Source organism: Cavia porcellus, unplaced genomic scaffold, assembly GCF_034190915.1.
Source record: "Cavia porcellus strain 051 isolate PalLab524CR breed Dunkin Hartley unplaced genomic scaffold, mCavPor4.1 scaffold_27, whole genome shotgun sequence".
In the NCBI taxonomy this organism is placed as follows: Eukaryota; Metazoa; Chordata; class Mammalia; order Rodentia; family Caviidae; genus Cavia; species Cavia porcellus.
Genome location: NW_026947510.1, coordinates 51,469,740 through 51,490,405, shown reverse-complemented (window position 1 = coordinate 51,490,405; position 20,666 = coordinate 51,469,740). Strand labels below are relative to the sequence as shown.

General features: G+C 43.1%; 1 protein-coding gene across 20 annotated transcripts in view; it reads left to right on the top strand.

The window, feature by feature from the left end:
* Nucleotides 1–9,709: 9,709 nt before the first annotated feature.
* Nucleotides 9,710–20,666, top strand: part of Rbfox2 (RNA binding fox-1 homolog 2) — a 259,340-nt gene continuing 248,383 nt past the window's right edge. For 3 of the 20 annotated variants that reach the window (XM_063238437.1, XM_063238428.1, XM_063238424.1), the window contains exon 1: nt 9,724–10,027. In XM_063238437.1, the coding sequence (XP_063094507.1) occupies nt 9,839–10,027 (189 nt within the window). In that variant the 5' untranslated portion in view covers nt 9,724–9,838. Of the gene's footprint in view, nt 10,028–20,666 lie in introns of all 20 variants that reach the window. The other 17 variants (XM_063238430.1, XM_063238426.1, XM_063238439.1 and 14 more) reach the window with 12 other exon arrangements.

Here is a 20,666-nt window from a genome sequence, read left to right as displayed (position 1 = left end):
GGATGTGGCAGAGAAAGCTGCTCATCTCATGGAACTCTGGAAGCAGAGAAAAAAAAGAGCCAGCGAGAAAAGGGCTGGGTACAAAACACTTGTAGAACCATTCAAATACCACAGTGTCGTATTCCCTCCAACAAGTCTTCTCCTTCGAGTAGTCCATTCAGCTATGAACTAGTTAATAGACTGACTGATTGATGAAGTTAGTGCTTTCACGATCCAGTCATCTCTTTTGGTCTGACCTTTGAACAATGCTGCCCTGGGCATCAAGCCTCAGTACATGAGTCTTCGAGAGACATGTCATATTTAAACCAAAACCCCAGACTCACGTGGTTATTTTCAAGATTTAATAGCTCTATATGTGAAAGTGTTTCGTGCACAAATGTTAATCATTGTTTTAAGAGTAATTTTGTACCCATACATTCTAGTTTATGCTGTAAGTCTGAGAAGGAAGAAGAATTACCTAAGCTATTAGAAAAGAGGCTTAAAAACATTTTAATGCAATTCCAACATTCAAGAAGCTGAGACAGAAGGATCACCATGAGGTTGATTCCAGCCTGAGATACTGAGTTCAAGGCCAGGCTGAACTATAGAGTGAGACCTGTCTCTTAAAAAAAGGAAAAAAAAAAGAGAGAGAGAGAAAAGAAAAAAAATTTAATGCATGAGAAAACTTGTGTAACTTTATGGTGTATAAATAATACAGTGTTTCATTTTGCAATGTAATGTTTTGATAAATGTAATTACATTACTGTTTTGACAAATGTAGTGTTTTGATAAAATGTATAAATTGCAGAATTATTAACGTATTGTTAACATATTCATCCTGTCGCCTACACAGCATTGGGTGTGTTTGTGTGAGGGGGAGAATTAGGAATTTTTAAGAATGTAATATAGTATTACTAATGACAGTCACCATGCTGTGCAGTGATCTTCAGAATTTAATCCTCCTGTTTAACTGAAACTTTGAACCCTTTGACCAATGATCTCCCACACCTTTCTCCCTCTTTCAGTACCTGGCAACGACCAATCAGCTCCGTTTCAATGAATGAATTTACATAGATTCCATATGTTAGTGAGATTGTGTGTTATTTGTCTTTCTCTGCCTGGTGTATTTTACTTAACCTCATGTCCTCTAGGTTCATCCATGTTGCTGTTAGAAATGGCAGAATTTCCTTATTTTTAAATGCTGAACGGTATTCATACATACACTGTCTGGCTGGGTTGGAGTTAGGAAACAGGTGACAGGTGTAGAATATGGGGGATCTTCTGTGGATTCCACAGGGGACATCCCCAGGGGCCCAGAGGATGCCTATGTGTGGTGACAGCATCTGTTGCTTCTCTTTTGGCTTTTGGGTACCTGTTGGGAAAAGTGAAGCCCATGTCTTTATGCCTCACCCTTGTTCCACAAATGCATTGCCCCTCCTTGCAGGAGGTCTACATTTCCTTACTTTGTGGAGGGTGAGTCTGGCTATGCAGCTTGCTTTGGCCAATGGGATGAGAATAGAACCCTTGTGAGTTCCTTCCATTGTGTGGTCCTTGAGTGAATACAGCATACAGCCAGCGCACAATAGATGTGGGAACAGGAAACCTTTGGGTTTGTTTTTTCCTCCTGCATTCTTTAGCCAAAGCTGTCCAATAGGAGTGATTTACTTGAGTGATGATTTAGGAAGAAGAAACTGGACAGGGCTCGGTTCGGCCCCTTGTTGGCCCCTTCTTTTACTTAGTTGAAGGCAGGAGTGGAAGAAGTAAGGTGAAGAGGATGTCAAGCGTTAAAACATGTTATGTAGCCAAACCAACCCCCACAATGGTTGCAATCATTATGAACTGCATACATGCACTAAAGTATATAAACAGTTAAAATAATCAACTTGACAGTCAGAGAGGGAATCTGGTTTTCTTTCTGTCATGCCAGAAAGGCCTGACTGTTGGAACAGCTCGCATTTTTCCAATTGTGCTGGTGGTGTGGTGGTTTAGCTTGTCAAATTTAAGAGTGGAGATTCATAGCTCTTCCATTTGGCTGCCCAGTTAGGTTTAGCTGTATACTTAAACCTCATGCTTATCAGTAATAAATCAAACATTTTGATTTTCTCTCTCCATCTGCTGTGCTTATCTCTAAATTGGTTCCTGACATGATGGGGGAAGAGAGGTATTATTTATGGATCTCTTTCAAACCTAAAAAATCTTTATGTACCTTCAGTATCATAGATTTTAATCGAGGCAGTCGGTTTATGGTTCCCCATCTCTGACATTTTACATATTGATTTTCGAGGTAGAAAAATATTTAGATAATTATTAACCAGGGTAAGTGATGTAAGAAGCTGTAAAACAAAACAACAAAAAACAGACCTCAGTGGTTTAACAAAATCAAGGTTTATTTGTGGCTCACATCACAGTGTGAACCTTTGAAACAGGGTCTTAGACAGCTCTCCTCCAGGTGGTGACTTGAAGGCCTGGACTCCCTTCTTCTGTGCTCTTCCTAATCTTCAGCTTACGGGTTACACAGTTGTAATGCAAGGAAGAGAGAGAGACACAGGACCAGCAGGGATGTGTTTAGGGACCAGGCTTCGGAGTGGGCTCTCATCACTTTCACCCACATTCCACTGGCCCACGTTTCACATATCCCCACCCTGACCTCAAGCAAGGATGGGAACAGTCTCCCTGTGTTCACAGGGGGAGGAGACAGTGCAGAGAAACCTTAACTTACATTCTGTCTCCCCACAATCCCCCAGGCACCTTCTGTTGTTCTCCTCTTCTTTCATTTCAGGAACACAACAGATATAGTGGAAATGTAAAGAGAAATAACAGTCAAGACTCAGCTTTTAAATTTCAAAATAGACTTTTGCAATGTAGGACTGAGAGAAGAGTCTGTGTTTTAAAAGTCTGGTCTTTTTGACTCCGAAAGTCTAAACTGTGCATGAATCTGAATATGACATCTCTGAAGTTTAAAAGAACCAGGATCAGCAGGACCAGACTAGTGTCTCTACCCAGAAGGGCAAAGGGCTGAGGGGAGAGGAAGAGACTGGAGAAGAAAACAGCCAGAGCCAGTGCCAGGTTTGAGACCCTGGAGGACTCCACCTCCTGCCATCTCCTAAGGGGCTCCGGGCAGCAGAGATGGAGATGCAGAGCTCCTGGTCCCTGTGACACTTGCGAGGGGAGGAGACTCAAGGGGAGGTGGCAGTGCTGTGTTTCCCCTCCAGCAAGTGTGTAAAGTGTAGAGACACCTCAGTGTCTTTACCTTAGGGGCTGAAGTCAGCAACTGGGAGAGTCCCAAGGTCCCAGAGCTGTGTGAGATCAGCCAAGGTTTTTCTATGTCCTTGACCAAGGGAATCCACATGGACTGAGGCCTCAGCATCAGATAGGAGAGCTCAGTAGAGGCTGAGCTGGGACTGATACTGACAGCCAGAGAGAGACCCAGAGGAAAACATGAGCAGGGATGAATGAAGACCCAATGACTTGATACAACAGAATGGAGGCTCGAGACACTTAGCTTCTGTACCTACCCAAACTAAAACACCAAAGACAGGGTACAGCACTGAAAGGAGCAGTGGCTTTGGAGTAAGGGGACAGGAAGTACTTGTTACTAACTAATCATCTTGTCTGACCTTGAGCGGCTTGTTTCATCAGTCTGCTTCTCAGTTTTCTCATCTGTAAAATGAGACGTAATACTATCTACTTCATGGGTGTGTTGTGAGAATTAAATGCAAAAAACACCTAGCTTAGAGGATAGTACTCAGTAAGGGCTCAGCAAATATCTAAAGCCTGTCCTGCCTGTCTTTTTCTGAGGTCAGTGCCAATACTGAAACACCATAATTTTTTTGCAGGAAGGATGGGTATGCAAGGCTATATTTAGCAAAGCCTGGAAAATAAAATAAAATAAAGCCTTCCTCAGCTCTGTGAGGAAGTAATAAAAACCTAGGACAAGGCACAAAACAGACAATGAAAGCATGACTTAAGAGGGGACGGAATGGAGAGTAGGGTGAGGGCGGTGGCTGCACTAAGTGAAAAACAACTCAATACCCTGCTATCATCCTTCATCGAACTACAGAAATAGAAACCAGACAAACACATTATGTGAAGGGCGAAAGGGCTGGCAAGATCCTGGCCTATAGGAAAAACCCAGGTTCAATAATGCCACACATAGAGGGAGGTAGGGAGGGACACCAGGCCAGAGTCAATGCCGGGTTTGTGTCTGAATGGCTAGTTTGCTGTCCTAATGAGGCTTAAACATCACACAGTCGTTTTTTGCTGAACTCAGTTTCTCATTAGACTCTATCTGCTCTCAGATTAGCCAGCCACATGGCAGGAGTTGCTTCCACTTCCTCCGGCCGATGAATTATCAAGGGTATTCTCTGCCTTTCTTTTTTGGGAAAAGAAAGCTTTGGCGCAGAAAATCTTCTCTTCTATTTATATCTACTCTTCTCTCTCTGATTAGAGAGATGATCAGTTTTGAAGACAGACTCGGGTTCTGTGTACTCTGTTTAGAGGAGCGCGTGGTTAAGATGGCACGTTAGCATCATCTGCTCTGGTCCAAGTCTTTTTCTGTTCTTGGGGACAGGAGGGTTGTAGGTCTGATCCTGTGTTTTTAGATTGTTGAACTCACCAAATGTTCTGGTAAGCTCTCTTCTAAGTGCTACAGGTACAGAAATCAAGAAAGGGATTAGGTGGGGCTGGAGGTTTAGCTCAGTGGCATAAGCGCCTGCCTTGCAAGCAGGCAGTCATGAGTTCGATCCCCGGTACCGATAAAAAGGAAAAAGAAAAAAAAAAAGAAAGAAAGGGATTAGGACAGCATTCATGTTCTCAAAGATCTTATAAACAAAGTGACTTTTACTACCAGTTTGTTGATGGCTGCTGATAACCAGAGTTTTGGGGCAAACTGGCTGGAATTTGATCAAGTCTCTCATATTCTCAAGTCTACATATTACCTATGGGCCTTACAAAATTCTAGGCCTAGGTGCTCTGGCTCCTATTTTCAGCTACACAGCCCACTTACCTCTCTGTTAGTCTCTGTTTATCTGAAGATCACAGCTACTGACTTTGAGTCTGGTCTTGGTCCATCAACTCCAAGCTCAGTGTTGTTATTTCCCCAGTGGAGTTTTCTCCTAATTGTGGTCAAGTAGAGAGTCTTTAAGTCCTCTTAAGGAAAGGAAGACATGGAAATGTGCTCACTTCTTATTAGCAAACATATCGTGGAAACTCTTCTGCATTTTGAAGACCAGAGTGGAATTGTAACACCCTAGGGAAAACCTGTTGTGTCTGCCCCAGGCAGAAGGAATAACATCTTCTCTATACCCCTATGGCTTTTGTACAGAAAATAATCATATTAGTGAGGATAATAGCTGTAATAATAGTAGTAAAGAAAGGTTATATTACCACTTACTGAATGTGTCTATGTACCAGGTGTCAGGCTAGGTACTTTACATGCATTATTTAATGCTCAAAAGAACCCCAGGGAAGACACCATTGTAATCTTCTGTTTATAAGCTGGATTGGTTAGGAGTTGAGTTTGGCTGCATGGTGTTGCTGGTGGCTTACCCAAATCAAATCTGATTTTTGTCAAATGACAATAAATTAGAGATGGACAAGCTTGAGAGGAAAGACTTGCTTCTTAATACATTCTTACCACATAGCTTTGCTGTTGTGGAGGTTAGGTTTCTGTTGTTTTTCCAGTCTGCATTGGCAAAGGGCAAAGGGCAAGGGGCAAAGGGCAAAGGGCAAACGGGCAAAGTTTAAAGGACAAGAAGCCTTCTCTTTTTGTGGTTTTGTCTTATTAGTTGGGAAGAAAAGCTCTTCCTTATCTATATCTTGAGGGCTCCAACTGGGTAATGTGGTCATTTTTATCTATCAGGGACCCTGGGGATTCTTTTTACTTCTTTTTCAGAGGTGGGCAGATCTTGGCCCTGAACAAAACTGGTGTTCTGAAAGAGAAAGACAATGAACTCTGGGCTGGCAACCACCAGTGCCTATGACACAGATGAAGAATCTGGGTCTCAGTGGTGCTAAAGTTCTTGACCAGACATGATCAGACGTGTGGTAAAGTCAGACTGAAACCCATGTCTACCTGAGAGGAGTTTATGTCCTTGTATGTTTTGAGAGAGAAACTCTTTATCATGAAGCATTGTAATTTGTGTGTATGCGTGTGTGTGTGTGTGTGTGTGTGTGTGTGTGTGTGTGTGTGTAAAACCGGGGCTGAATCCAGAGCCTCATGCACATTGGGCAAATGCTCTACCATTAATCACACACCCCAACCCTCTAACTGTCACACTATTTGTTCATTCTTCTTTCTTCTCTAGATTACCAAGAATAAATTTTATTCACATTGGCATTCCAGATGCTTGCCTATAGTTTGTTAAATGAATAAATGAACAAATTTTAGGATTACAGTAGTTTTTCAGTTAAAATATCTCTCTGGCAAAATATTATTTAATATTCTTTTCTTCTGTAATATCTCATAACTACATATTCTCAAATAGCTGCAAATGCATAAAAAGAAATGATCTATGGTCTTTGTGTTGCCATGGGTACATTTAGCCTCTTCTACTATTCATAGGCTTCTAGTCTCATCTGTCTTCCTAAATGCTTAATGCTTGTTTACAGACCACAGTCCAATTTCTCTTGTTCTGCCGGGTCATTCAAACATTCCCATATTGCATTGCTCTATTTCTTAGGGACTCGAGCACTACCTGAATAACAATAATTAGAGTCACAGGCATCTCTGAATCCCAATTCTCATTTCTTGTTCAAGCATTTTCAGTCCAGAAGGACCTAACAGTCAGATTGCAATATTTTGGCAAAGCAGGTAGGGAGGGGAGAACAAGTCTAAGGATACCAATTTAGTAAATTTTTCAGAAACACCAATCACTGATATACCCAGGTTTTTTAAAAAAGGCATTGTTTTTCAACAATGGCTACTAGGAAACACCCTGATTCTCCTTCAAAGCCCTAATGCTTGGTTGCACACATCAGGGTGCACAGTACTAGCGGCTGGCAACTGCTGAGGTTGGAGCTAATTGGACTCAAGAATGAACTTTCAGATACTTGGACTCCACCTTAGTGGTGCAAGTAGCAATATTAAGAGCTGCTTGGGTTTCTCTTTCCCCATGGGCCTCTGGCCAGTAGCTTACTATCACTAAACCAATTAGATAATGAATAATTACTACTTACTAAGTGGTTACTATATGTTAGGCACTATAGTAAGTGCTTTATTTTGTCTCATTTAATGCTTAGAACAACACGGTGGCTATTATTATTGTCATTTTACAAATGAGAAATGTAAGGATTAGGGAATTTGAATAATTTGCTTAATATAGTGGTTGCACCAAAGGGTGACTTAGGGAGTCTGTCACATGTGAATCTTTAGCAGCCTTAATCAAGCCACTTTCATAGCAAGGAACTTCAGTAACAGTGAGAATAACATTCTTTGTATCTTGATAATGAACACTGTTCCTCTCACTTAAAATGGAAATAAAATGGCCAAAATATTAGCAACAGTTCATGTAAATAAAATAATGATAATATTAATAACAGCCCACGTGTGCTGCAGTGGAATGTATCACTGAAAACTCTGAAAGGTTAAACATCATTGATATAGACCATTCTGATCAACACCCCTCCCCCCAACTACTGGCGATTGAACCCAGGGCTTTGCACTGAGCTGTATCTCTAGCCCTTTTTAAAATTTTGAGACAGGGTCTGGTAAATTCTTAAATTGTCGAGGCTGGGCTTGAACTTTTAACCCTCTTGTGTCACCCTTCTCGACATGTGCTATCAGGCTCAAAGTTCCTAATATGTAATAATTCATCAATCCTTGCAATAACCCTTTCAGAAAGATGCTGTTACCATCTTAATTTTCAGGTAAAGAAACTGAGGGATGGAAAGATTAAGTAGCTTTCATAAGGTTTGATTTGTAAGTGGCAGAGCTAAACAAATTAACACAATGTATTTATTTGGAAAACCCAGCTGCAAGGCAAATTTTCTAGTTCTTTCTTTTAGCTCTTCTACAGGCCCTCGAACACCTGTTAAAGAACTCTTAGTGACTACTGGCGCAATATTTCCCAGGCAATAGGTGGGAAAACCTGGCTTCCCATTTGGGATGGCCTGACTCAGAAGTAGGGATATTTACCATTGTTCTGTTCCAGCTCTGGCAGGCTAAAACTTAAGTTCAAAGAACAAGTCTCAGCCTGGTTGCAAATGACCTCAGAAATCCACCTAACTCCAGGTCTCCAATTTCTGCACTATTGACAATTGTAGGCTCCATAACTCTTTGTTTGGCAACATTCCTAGCTTTTACTAACCAAATACAACACCCCTAGTTATACCAGTACTAAGTAAAAAATGAGTTCGATCCCTGGTACAAAAAAAAAGGACAAAACATCTTGACGTATTGACAATTATTAGGGTGGTGGTGGAAAGGCACAAATCCAACCCTTGATTGATCCAAACCATTTCCTCATTCTATGTACGTTGGAGCTGGAATCCAAAGAGATAAAGTCGTTTCTCCCTCTAATGTACAGGGCACAATAGGGAATCCAGAGGCAGTTCTAGCCTGGTAGGCTAAGAATTCATTGCATGAAGCTGGTAAGCAATACAGTACCACGAAGGCAGGAAGGTGGAGAGAGAGTCTGAGATCTGGTGTCCTCCGAGCTGGATGGACCACATTTTTGGCTGCAGAACTCAATCAAGTTTCAAGCTCGTCAATGGAATGCAGATAGCAGTCTCTACCTCCATCATCAGCTCTAACCACGGATCTGAACGTACTGTGTATGCTGGAAGCTTTTATTAACATCAGGTATTATTAAGATCATCAGAGATGTGAGAATTCATGATTAGAGTAAAAGTTCTCAAAATGGTTGTAAAGGGTGGCTTCATTCCCTGACTTTTCAACTCGAGATCACTATTCTTGTGTGGGAGAAAAAGCTAGCAGACACTCGCTCTCTCGCAGAGTACCCCTTCCTCCGCAGGAATCCCAGGGGCCAGACCGACAAGTGAACTGAGGTCGCAACTCTGAGCAACTCGTTCTGCAAGCTGCGGCCGATCCCCGCCAAAGGGCCTCTCCAGCTCCGCCTGCCTTAGGGTGCAGCCCCGCCCTGAGGGAAACACACCCCGCCCCGTTACGCGCCGGCTGGCACTCTAGCCTCCAAGCCTCAGCCCAGGACAATCCTGGGCTGGTGCCGGAGAATCTCGAGCTCCTACGATCTCTTCCCGGCCTCCCTCGGGCGGTCGGCACGAAGGCAGCGGAGATTGCCGAGGGGCACTGGCTCCGCCCTCTTTGCGGGCTCGGCCGCTACTGCCCCCTCACTACAGCCTCCAGCGCGGGCCGGAGTCCTACATCCCAGTCCCTCCCTCCCTCTTTCACTCTCCCCGCCTTCCCGGTGCTGCCACAGTGGCGGGTCGGAGGATCCCGGCCAGTCAGGTCGTTCCTGCCTCGCGCTCCTCCTCCTCCCAAATAAACAGCCCTCCCCACGCCTCGGGAGCCCGGACCGCCCCCTTCTTCCCTCGGCCGGCGTGTTGCGAGGGAGAGTGTGAGTGAGCCAGCGAGCGAGCGCGGGAGGCGGCCACCCCTCGAGTGCGCGAGGCTGAGAGCAGGGCGGGCCAGCCAGCGGCGCGAGTGCGAGCGGGCGCGCGAGTGAGTGCCCATAGCGACGGCCAGCGGCCCGCGCCGACGACCCGGCGGGCGGCGAGGCGCGGCGCGCGAGCCTGAGGGCGCGGGGCCCGCGCGCACGCACGCACGCACGCGGGGGGCGGGGCAGGCGCGCGCCCGCGTGTCGCGACTGTCGGGGCCGAGGCCCAGGGGGTGGTGGCCTGTCGCGGGTCGCCCGGCTCCCGGAGGCGAGGGGGGCGCGGGCGGATGGCGGAAGGTGCCCAGCCGCAGCAGTCGCCACAGCTCGGGCCCGGCGCCGCCGCCCGGGGCATGAAGCGGGAGTCAGAGTTGGAGCTGCCGGTTCCCGGAGCGGGAGGAGACGGAGCCGAGCCCGGCCTGAGCAAGCGGCCGCGCACCGAGGAGGCGACGGCGGACGCCGGCGGCGGCGGGATGCAGGTGACCGCGCGGGACTGGGCGCCCGGTTACCGTGGGGTGCGGGGCGGGGCCGGAGGAGCAGCCCGGGCAGCCGGGTGTGGACGGAGTGGGGGGTGGAGGGAGGGCTTCGGGGGTCCCGGGTGGGAGGGGGTGAGTCTGGGCCTGGCTGGAAGGTGGGGCGAGCTCGGGCTTGGAGGCGAGGGATGCAGAAGAGTACAGCTGTGTATGCCCGAGTGGGGACGAGAAGGGTTAGGGTTACCACGAGAGAATAGGTTTTGGTGGGAAGTCACGCTTGATTGGGATGGAGTCCATTTCATTGAACCCTTCCTTAGTTCCTTGCGAATTCGGGAAATTCTGGGACTGGTGCCCTGAGGAGAGTGGCTGGCCGAGCTGTGCACGAGGGGACCTGGTGGGGAACCTCCCGAAAAGGAGCAGTACCCCTCGGGCAGCTCTGGACGCACGCTGAGATGGGAAGGGGAAGCAGCATTTGAAGCAGAGGTGTGAAAAGAGAGAAAACTCCTCGAGAGAGCCCAAAGGGGATGTGGCTTAGGTTGTGGGTTGAATCAGTTGTACAGAGTGACTGAGAAGTACCCGGAGTTTGGTAGTGGTTTGGGAATGCTATGGTGTTCAGTGTCATTTTATGGAGCATGTTAATGAGTCTGGAGAGTGACATAGGACGTTTCCCTCTCATAACTTTGCCAATTGCATCCTACATCGCTGTGACACCCTGTAGATTTTCAGTGACCTGGGGCACACAAGATCTGTAGGACTGTTAGAAGACTGGATTACTTAGTTATGGGCTTAAGGACAAAGTGGCTGGTTTCAGTGGGGAAAGAGAATGGTATTGATCATATCAGTTACTTGGTAGTTTGTGGAGGGGTTTGAAACCTTCCTAGGTTTTAGGATTTGGTCTCTGTTGGCAAGAGAGTTTCTATAAATGATGAGACAGGCCCAGCAACTGTGTATAGACATCTGCTTGATTCTTTTAAAAGCATGGAATGTTAGAAGGGACCAGCGACAACATTATCTTTTCCAGGGGTTCTTAACCAGGATTGCTTTGGAAGATTATTAGGCAGCAGAGTTTTATCTGCTCTTTTTAGTGGAGCAGAATGAGTAATTTTCATCTTTGGTTTGGGAAGAGGATCCAAGTCCCACTATGTTTTAACCGTCTCATTTTTTAGTTGCGGAATCCAGCGTCCAGGGAAAATTAGTGATTTGGTTAAGGACATCTAGGTAGCTGGTTATAAAACGAACTAAGAGTCTGGTCTTCTAATTCTTATTCCTGCCCTCTCTCCATTACACCACTCTTGGAAATCTCTGCAGTGCTCAAAGACTTCCTGTGCTCTGCTGTCTGCTTTTTAAGGTTTTGCCTGACTTCCTGTGTTAAGAATTGGAGCTATACTTAAGCCTGGCGTGTTCGTTGTGTGCCTCTTACTCTCCTTTGCAGAGTCCTCTGTTATTTCGATTGCTTTGGGTAATATGACCCTCTTGGTGTTTATTTTTGGATTTGTTTCATTGCTTTCTTTTATTCTCATTAGAACTTTGTCAAGGAAAGGGATTCTGAGAAGTCTGTTGGCCATGAAAAACTGTAGAGGAATATAGGAAGACTTCTGGAGAGGTGGCTTACCAGTAGATAGTAAGGAGAGAATACTGGGTAGGGGTGCTGATGAGCATGTTCCACTTGGTTATGTGTATGTAATTATGTATCTATATATGTGTTAACTTATTGTTTCTATCAGTCATAGTGAATGATGAGACCCTCCCACTTCTCTCTTTCCTGCCTGGGGCCTGTTATTTGCTGGCTGCCTTTGCTCAGTGATATTTGGAAATGGAGCAGTGTAATAGTACTATGGGGAATGTGCAGAACAATGAGTCGATTAGGTCCTCTGGATACAGTTAGATAATTTAGAACTAGCCCCTGGGAACCATTTTGCACTCATTCTGCACAGTTATGGGTATTGTTGATCTTTCACTTGGTATGTTCTCATTTTTGTAGTTCCATCACAGCATGTGGTACAGGAGTTAGCCCCTTGCCTTCAGTTGGCTAGATTGTCCTGGGATAAGCCCTTGTTTAGGGGGCTGTTTTCCTTAGTTACAAAGCAAAGTGTTTATACAAAATGATTCCTAAGTTACCTTCTAAAAAATGTAAGGCAAGTTTCCCTGTTCTTAAGGTACATATGATCCTTGCAAAATTAACAACTGTGTCTGTGTAATACTTATTTAACTAATATTTATTTATTTATTGTGAAACTGAAGATTCAACTCAGGGCCTTGTGCTTAACTGATGTTTATTGTGCAACTGCTACGCGCCAGGCACAATTTTAATCTTTGGAAATGTAGTAGTAAATAGAGAAAGGCCCTGTTTTCATTGAACTAGTATTCTAATGGGAAGAGGTACATAATAAAGACGTGAACAACTACTATTTGGTGCTGATAACCGCTAGTAAGGAAAAGAGAATGATGAAGATGGTCAAGGAAAGTCTCTCTGTTAAGTGATCTTGAATCGTGGGAATGGGCCATTTAGAGATACAAAGGAAGAGAGTTCAGGTAAAGGAACCAATAGAACAGAAGCATGGAGAGAGAAATGTGCTTGCTAAATTGGAGGCCTGGGGCAGAATCAACAAGGACTCATTCTTAAGATATGGTATCAACGAATTAGAAAACTGTAGGCCCCATATAAATGTACATTAAAATTCTTTGTGTCATCAACTATTTTTGCTATGTGGGGTTTTTTTAAAGCACATATTTTTGTTTACATCTTAACACAATGAAGTTTTTCTGAAGTCCTGGCTCCCTTGTGAAAGACTTGTTGGTCAGCCTAATTGACATTAGACTGCTTTTGCCTCCAAGCTTTGTTTGTTTGTTTGAGACAGAGTCTCACTACCAGTTAAGTTGGGCCTTGAACCCATTATGTAGCCCAGGCTGGCCTCAAATTTAGGATAGTCCTCCTGCCTTTACCTCTTCAGTGTTGGGATTACAAAAATGCTTAGCTCCTGGCTCTATGCTTATTTTCGCATTGCCTTTTATTATTTTTCAACGGCTTTATAATTCTTAGTTCCCTTGTATGACTGTAAGCTTCCAAAACACAGGAATTATATTTCCTTTGTGATTATCCATGAATACTTGACAGTTTTGGGTACATAGTACATAGTGGGTTAAGTTCCCGAGGCTGGTTCCTAAATGAAGCTAGTCTCTAAACGTCAGATTCCAAAACTGAACCCTGTTGGGTTGCAGCCACTAAACTTCTGGAAAAAATTATTACTTCCCAGAGTGGATCTCTGGGGAATCTGGAGAGTCCCTGTGCTTGTGTTATAATTCTTAGGCTCCAAGGGAACTGCTGGTGCTCTTGAGGGGCAGTATACAGAAGCTTTATGGGAATGGAAAAATAGCACAGCCTTGGTAAGAGAACTCTGAGGTAAGAGGGAAGGGACAAATGCAGTTTGAAAATTGAAAAATGGGTTGAGAAATGTAGTTTTTAAGGAAGACTACTTACTACTTTGGAAATAATTTACGCTAATTTGATGGAAAATTAAATGAGTTACATATATAGATATTAGAGGTTCATTTCATTTTAAGCAAGTCTGATATGTCTAAAACTTAGGCTCTTTCAAACATGTTGGAGACTAAATTCTTTTTGGTTAGCTTTTCTAGTGAATATAAATAATTTGGTTAACAAATATTCTATTTTTGTGCAGTTGTCTGAGAACTTAGCTGCTATATAAGGTACTTTGAATTGTAATGATTATAGTTTTCAGCAGAAATGTTTTGTGGCAGTGAAAGGTTGATGTGTGATTATTATGTGGCAGAGTGACTGCTTTTGAGCAGTGTCTTAAATCTACTTTAGCTGCATGGGTACAGTGCTTGTTTATATCATAGGTGACTCAGTGAGGAGGCTTCTTTTTGGTATCTGCTAGCCTGTGGTTACTTTGTGGATGCTCTTATCTAAGTGAATTTTTTTGGAGGGTGGTCATTACTTGGGTATTTGATGCTGGAACTGAGTGTGTGCTACCCTTTCAGTAGTTAAATAACAAGCTTCTTTTTTTTTTCTTTTTCCTTTTTATTGGTACCAGGGATCGAACTCACGACTGCCTGCTTGCAAGGCAGGTGCTTATGCCGCTGAGCTACATTTCCCAGCCCCAATAACAAGCTTCTTTTATAATTTCATTAACAAGATTCACCCAAATTACTGAAATTTTATTTCTGACTATATTAGTCTTTTTAGGCTGCCACAACAAAGTAACATAGACTTAAAAAAACAAAGCAAAACAAAATCCATATTTCTCACAGTCCTAAAGGCTGGGAAGTCTAATATCAAGGTGCTGGCAAATTTGGTGTCCTGTGAAAGCTCACCACATCTTGATTTGCAGACATTGCTTCCTTACTGTGTTCTCACATGGCCTTTCTGTAGTATATTGTACGTACAGAGTGAAAGCTCTACTTGTACTTATATCATAAGATGATCCCACCCTTATGATCTCATCTAATCCTAATTATCTCCCCTGAGTCCCATCTCCAGTGCCATCACATGGGGTTAGGCATCAGTGGAGGAAATGTGTTCAGCCTATTTTAAGAGCTCTAAGTACGGTAGGGTGAGAAACCGAGGCACAGTCGTGCAAAAACTACTTTTCCCCCAGACCTCACAAACCTTTGAATGAGAAAAGGGAGATATATCTGAGAAAGAGGAGAAAGTAGATATGACTTCAAAGTAGAAGTGTTCTTAAGGTGACTCCCGAGATCAGCCTGAGGTGAATCTGTCTGTCTCAGCTCCTTCTCTCATCCTCCAGTTACCTTGCCATGCTTTTCCTCTGTCACGCTGACATGTGAACACAGCAGAAGTTAACTAGAGATTTAACTTTCATTTTGTTACAAAGCAGACTGGTGAAGACAAGCCTCAAGATTATAGGACTGTGGAGAAAGAAATTCTGTATACTACTTGGTGTAAACAAGAACAGTTGCTAGTGTATCTTTAGCTCAGGCCCTCAGTTGGAGGTTAGGCTTTAATAATTGTTGAAGCGGTAAAGACAGCCATTTTGGTGAGTGGGTTTGTTCAAAATTTGCTTATATGTTTGTAAAGCACAGTAGATATCTTTATTCTGGGGCCAGTGTGCACTTCCTTCAGAGGCAGGAGGGAAGAACTACAGAGTTGATGGAAAGGAATGGGCAATAAAAGAGCATGGACAGACAGATGGAGCAAGGCATGGTGAGTGCACTTGGTGTTTTAGGTGGCCCATAGGAATATTGAGTTTCTTATTCTTCTCCTTTCCAGCCCCAATATGAGCCGGCAGCTTACTTGGCTAAGGTTTCATTATCTAATCCATCGCAGATCAGCTTGAGTAAACCTATTGGCTAGCGCTGATCTAGTTAGGAGGTAGTGCAAAGCTGCTTGAGCCAGGATTGGGACAAATCGGATCAGAACTGCCATGTGAATCCTGGACATGTTTGTATAATTTGGGTTGGTAAAGTAGTTCAGGGAAAGAGGAGAGAGAGAGAGAGAGAAAGAGAGAGAGAGAGAGAGAGACAGAGACAGAGACAGAGACAGAGACAGACAGACAGACAGACGGAGAGGGAGACAGAGAGACTGAGTCAGAGAGAGACAGAGGCAACTGAGGTGACTGAGCAATCAGCCTTGAGTTTTTTTCAAATGTTATTTTAGGGACTCAGGAGAGAGTGTATAGAGGATATAATATATTTTCCTGGTGTATGGCAAAGTCTCCCTGATTATTTCAGTCTGAACATTCTTGGTTGCTGATGCTCAGAACTAACTTTCTAGTCGCATTTGGAAATTTCAGTTGTGCTCATTCAATTGTGATTGATCTCTGAGTGAGCCCTTAATCAGAATGTAAAATGTGGTTTACTTTTTTGAGACAGGCTTTCACTATGTAGCCCACGCTGGCCTCATACTTGCGGCAATCCACCTGTCTCAGCCTCCTGAGTGCTGGGATTACAGGCATGCACCACCAGGCCCAGTATTCTTGTTTATTTTTAAAGGAGTGGTATTTTTTATTGTTAGCTAGTACAGAAACAGCATTTATAATTTCTCATATTTAGAGTGGCTGCTTCACTTAGCAATTGAATGACTTTTGCAAAATATTGAGCATCCCTTTAATTCTTGCTTATATATCTGTGAATTGGGAGACTTACCACCAGCTAGCTCATTTGAACTGCTGTAATGAGTAACTGAGATTATTGAAAGTATCTGTTATGACTCTGTTAAGTGTTTGTTTGTTGCTTTCTGTGTAACCTGCTGAATAGTGCCCAGTCAGTTCCTGCTTACTGCTTGCTCAGTGTGGGGTGGTTAATATACTTCTGATTAAGTGCCAGAGTTGGAAACTATTAGAGATGAGCAGTGTGTCAAGTTGGGAAACTTCATTTGCTTATCATCCATGGGAGGAGGAGGGGAATGAACCTGGTCATAAAGATCTCCTTAGGGGGAGGGAGCATTTCATTCTTTGTTCTGGGTTGAAAAGACTACTGAAGTATAGTTCTTGCACTGATAATGGATATTTCAGGGAACCTAGTGGGGAGGTAGATGAGAGAGTCACTGGCTGTTTAAGGTAGATGGAATAAGGAAGAGTAAAAGTACTGTGTTTCAAAATTTTAATGTTTGTTGATTACCTATGTTACATCAACTATATGGCACTTCGTGTTCTCATTGGTTTATGGATATTGAGCAGGGAGGCCTGTGTATTCTTTCATTTGAGTACAGATCTCCTCTGGGGGGCCCGTCCCGTGCTAGTGGAGTAAGGGGCTTTCATGCTATCTGAAAGTAAATCTGTTACTTTGAAAGCTCAGGTTTGACCTCAGGTTGAAATCTTCTCTGTCCTTTGGCCACCAGTTGCTCATGTCTGGACATCTGCCTGCCTTTCTACTTCCATCGCTTACTGTATCCCACCTTCACATCCATGCCCAGGCGTTAGTAGTTTTTGAACACACTGCCACTTGGGTGAATTCATTTTTGTTTCTGTAACTTTTGGCCAAAATTCTTGCCTCTTTTCTCTCAGCCTTGAAGAATCAGTTTTGATATTGATTCCTTTTTGATACTTTGTGACTACTCCATCCCACCCATGCTCCCACTGTTTTCTAAAAGATCATGTTTGTAACTTTGTTAGAGGACTTTTAAAATTATCATTTGCTCAAACACTTTCCTCCTTATTCTTGAAATCCTTCAGGAATCCTTAGGGATCACTAGGATTTAGCACTGTGCCTGGGTCTGTTACTGTCAAGAAACTCATTCTTACTGAATTGAATTTTGTCTTCCTGGTTCAGTTGAGGTCTACAGATAACTTTGTCTCTCTAGATTTTCCTTTATGGGTCTGGGCTTTGGTCTGCTTTCCAGATCATGTAAAGTCTAGGTGTTGCATGATTTGTTAATGTTACCTGATCTTTCTGTTAGTATGGGGTTAAAGGTGAGAGAGGCTTTGAATACAGAAGCTAGGATGGAATTTAACAGTTGAAAGTATTGGGTGGGCATGGCAACTCAATGTATGTTTTCCTGTGCTCAGAAATTAATGGAGTGCATGTGTGTATGTGTAAAAAGCATCTTTATGGTAGTGTGGTTAAAGAAAAAAGAGGAACCACACAAATGAGGGAGGCCATTAGAGCTAACATGTTCCTGTTCATTGGAGCAGCCTGTTGATCTGTCTTTTTACAGTGCTGCTGAGGGATTCTGGAGTGTTTCAGTTCAGATATATTACTACCATTGGACCAACTATGGACCTTAACCTTCCCCTTCCTAACTAGTGAGTTTCACCAGATAGTGCAGATTGTTTTTATGGATCTTGAAAACACTAGATCGAGACACTTAACAAAATACATGCTGTTTCAGGTCACTCCTGTTGGATATGTTTAAAAAGGAGGGAGTTTGACAAAGATGTTTGAATCTTAACTTTGGAGACAGATAAATAGACATTTTGTAAGAGTTCTCTCTCTGCAGCCTTTGTTTTCCCTTTTCACTTTCTAGTAACATCCCTTATTAATATAGTAGGGGCCTTCTTAAGGGTGTTTTTGTAGCGCTTCTGTGAATTCTGAAAGAATAAAGCAAGTTCTAAGAAAGGAGGAAAAAAAAAAGAAAGGAATGAGGGAGCAGCCAGTAGTACTATCTTCTTCTGACATGCCCCTTACTACTGCTGCGACATTTACGAATTTCAGCAAAGGAGAGATGGTATGTACCATTTATAAAGTTGATGACATTCTTGAATTGTCAAATGATAATGCTTGAATAACTTCTTAAAAACCTATTTCCCAAGGGTGAAAACTGAGCCTTTGAGGTTTTGACTTCCACATGGGTGTGTTCAACCATAATACTGGGTTTTTAAGGGACCTTAGTCCCCAACACCCTTGTATGGTATTTTTTTTTAAACCATAGAAAGCCTGGGTCCTTGATTTCTCTTTTTGTTGAAGAAAAAATTTTGCAGTGAGTATTGAATATTTTATTCTAGGCATGTTGTTTCTGAGGAGGCATACTGTTTTTTTTTTTCTGGGCTGCATTGATTTTATTGGATCCTAATTGGAAATACCACAAGTATAACATGATTTATGATGAGGGATGGGCTGGTGGCTTGGGATTCTCCTGGCTTTGTGGTTGGGATGGGGACAGAGGAGTTACAGGCAAGAACTATGGGATTCCATTTGGCTTCTAGTTACTGCTTGAATTGGAATGCTTAGGGAACAGAGGTACTGGGAGGTTCTTCTGTTGATTTTTATCTTGAGCAGCTTTTTTCTTCTGCAAATTGGCAGCTGTTTGGAGGAGGGGGTATTAATTGGTGACTGCCAGATGTTTTCCAGAGCAGACCTGTAAGTATATGGATTTCATTTAGGATTAATTTCAGGGGTGTATGACTTGTCCTGAGACAAAAGGTCTTTGCTTCCATTTTCCTGGAAGTTGTTGGGACTTCTTGATGGGCCTGCTCTGTTTATCTTGGACTTTTAGGCAAGTAGAAAAGCAGCTGCATAGTTAACCCTTGTTGCACGGAGCTTGGTTTCATAGGTCGTCTTCTTGTGGGGATTTTTTACAGTTACACAGCCTTAAGTTTGTGGCACACTGCCACCCCAACCTTGCTTTTTTTTCTTTTCCCTTTTCCCTTTTGCATTTCAGCACTCTACAAACATTCTTGGGAAAGTAGGTAATAATTTTGGGTTCAAGGCAGGAATCGGAGATCTTTGTTTAGTTTTTCCCCGTTTCTTACTCACTTCCCTCCCCTCTTCAAAACGATCTGCCAGTGAAGTCACTTACCCCCTAATTAGACTGGGTTGTCCCCTAATCAGTCTGAATATGTAGTTTTTAACTGCTTTTGCCTGCTGTTTTTTGGTTTCTGGGGATGAACTGTAAGACTGTGTGATTTCAGAATGCAAATACTGGCAATATTGGAAGGTGTTTTATGGCGGCTTCTAGTACCCACAGAACTTAACTGATTGGTTTGCACCTCATACAAGCTTTCAGGAACATTCACTGTCAGTGGTTGGCACAGTGGGTTTAGGACTTTATTGGAACTTCAAAAGTCTTCACAAGACCAGATGTGGTGGTGTATACCTGTAATCTCAGTTCATGGGGGGCTGAGACAGTAGGATTGCTGTGTGTTTGAGACCAGATTAAGCTACAAAGTGAGCTCAATGCCAGCCTGAACTGTGTAGTGAAACTGTGTCTCAGAAACACTGAAAAAAAAAAAGTCTCCACCATGGACACCCTTCAGAGTGGAAGCTTTGGCAAAGCTTATAAGGGAGTATAAGCTCCCCATAGGCTCCAGTTTGAAAGTGGGAGCCAGGTCTTACACATCTTTCTGTGAGGGAGGCAGAGGGGAGCTTCTATAAAAGGTGGATAATAATGCAGGCAGCTGCCACTTGAGCATTTCATTACACTTTGGTTGGTTATATTCACATACAGATTTTACTGCATGTTTTATATGTTGTATTCAAATGTGGAGCCATAGGCTGACTCACGACTTAATATTCTGCTCTGCTGCTTAAATATCATTCTAAGACTTTGACTTAATGCTGTATCTGGATATAAACATTAGTATTTCTGTTGGTCAGTGTTCAGTGAAATGCTGTTCACTGTTCATAGTAGACATCTTTTGTCTCCCTACTTTGTGTTTTGGTCTTCAGTTGCTTATTGTGATGCTGAATAGATCTTTTTTGCTGAAAGGGTTTGGTTCTGAGCTGTGTTTTAGTGTTTGGAGGGTCAGTTGATTTACTTGAGTTTCCCTGCCTTCAGGCTTTAGCATTAAAGCATGTTACTGCACGCAGCAGCAGCCTTTCAGAAGGATGTTTATCAGGGGCCATTAGTGACTTTTGACATCTATATAAAAATGCAGCAATGAACAGATAAGCCTGTATCTGTGTACATGTGCATGCAGTTTCCCTTTACGCTTACTTTGCATTTCTCTACGAGTAGTTGGAGTAAGAGTTACTCTGTGGGCTTTGCTGGCTTTTCAACCCTGGGAAGCCTATGTTAAGAATTCTTTTTTTGATTTTCTTGGGCGTGGTAGAGGGATCATTTACCCTTTTTGGATTTAGTGTCACTATGAATTGTTTTCTAAGGTATTAGTTTTAGACAAGTAGCAAATACTTAACTGCTTTTAGCAGTTTCTCAGAGCTTGAACAAACCTAAACAATTTGACTGGCCGAGCATTCTATTTTAAGCAAGGAAATTATTTAATTTGAA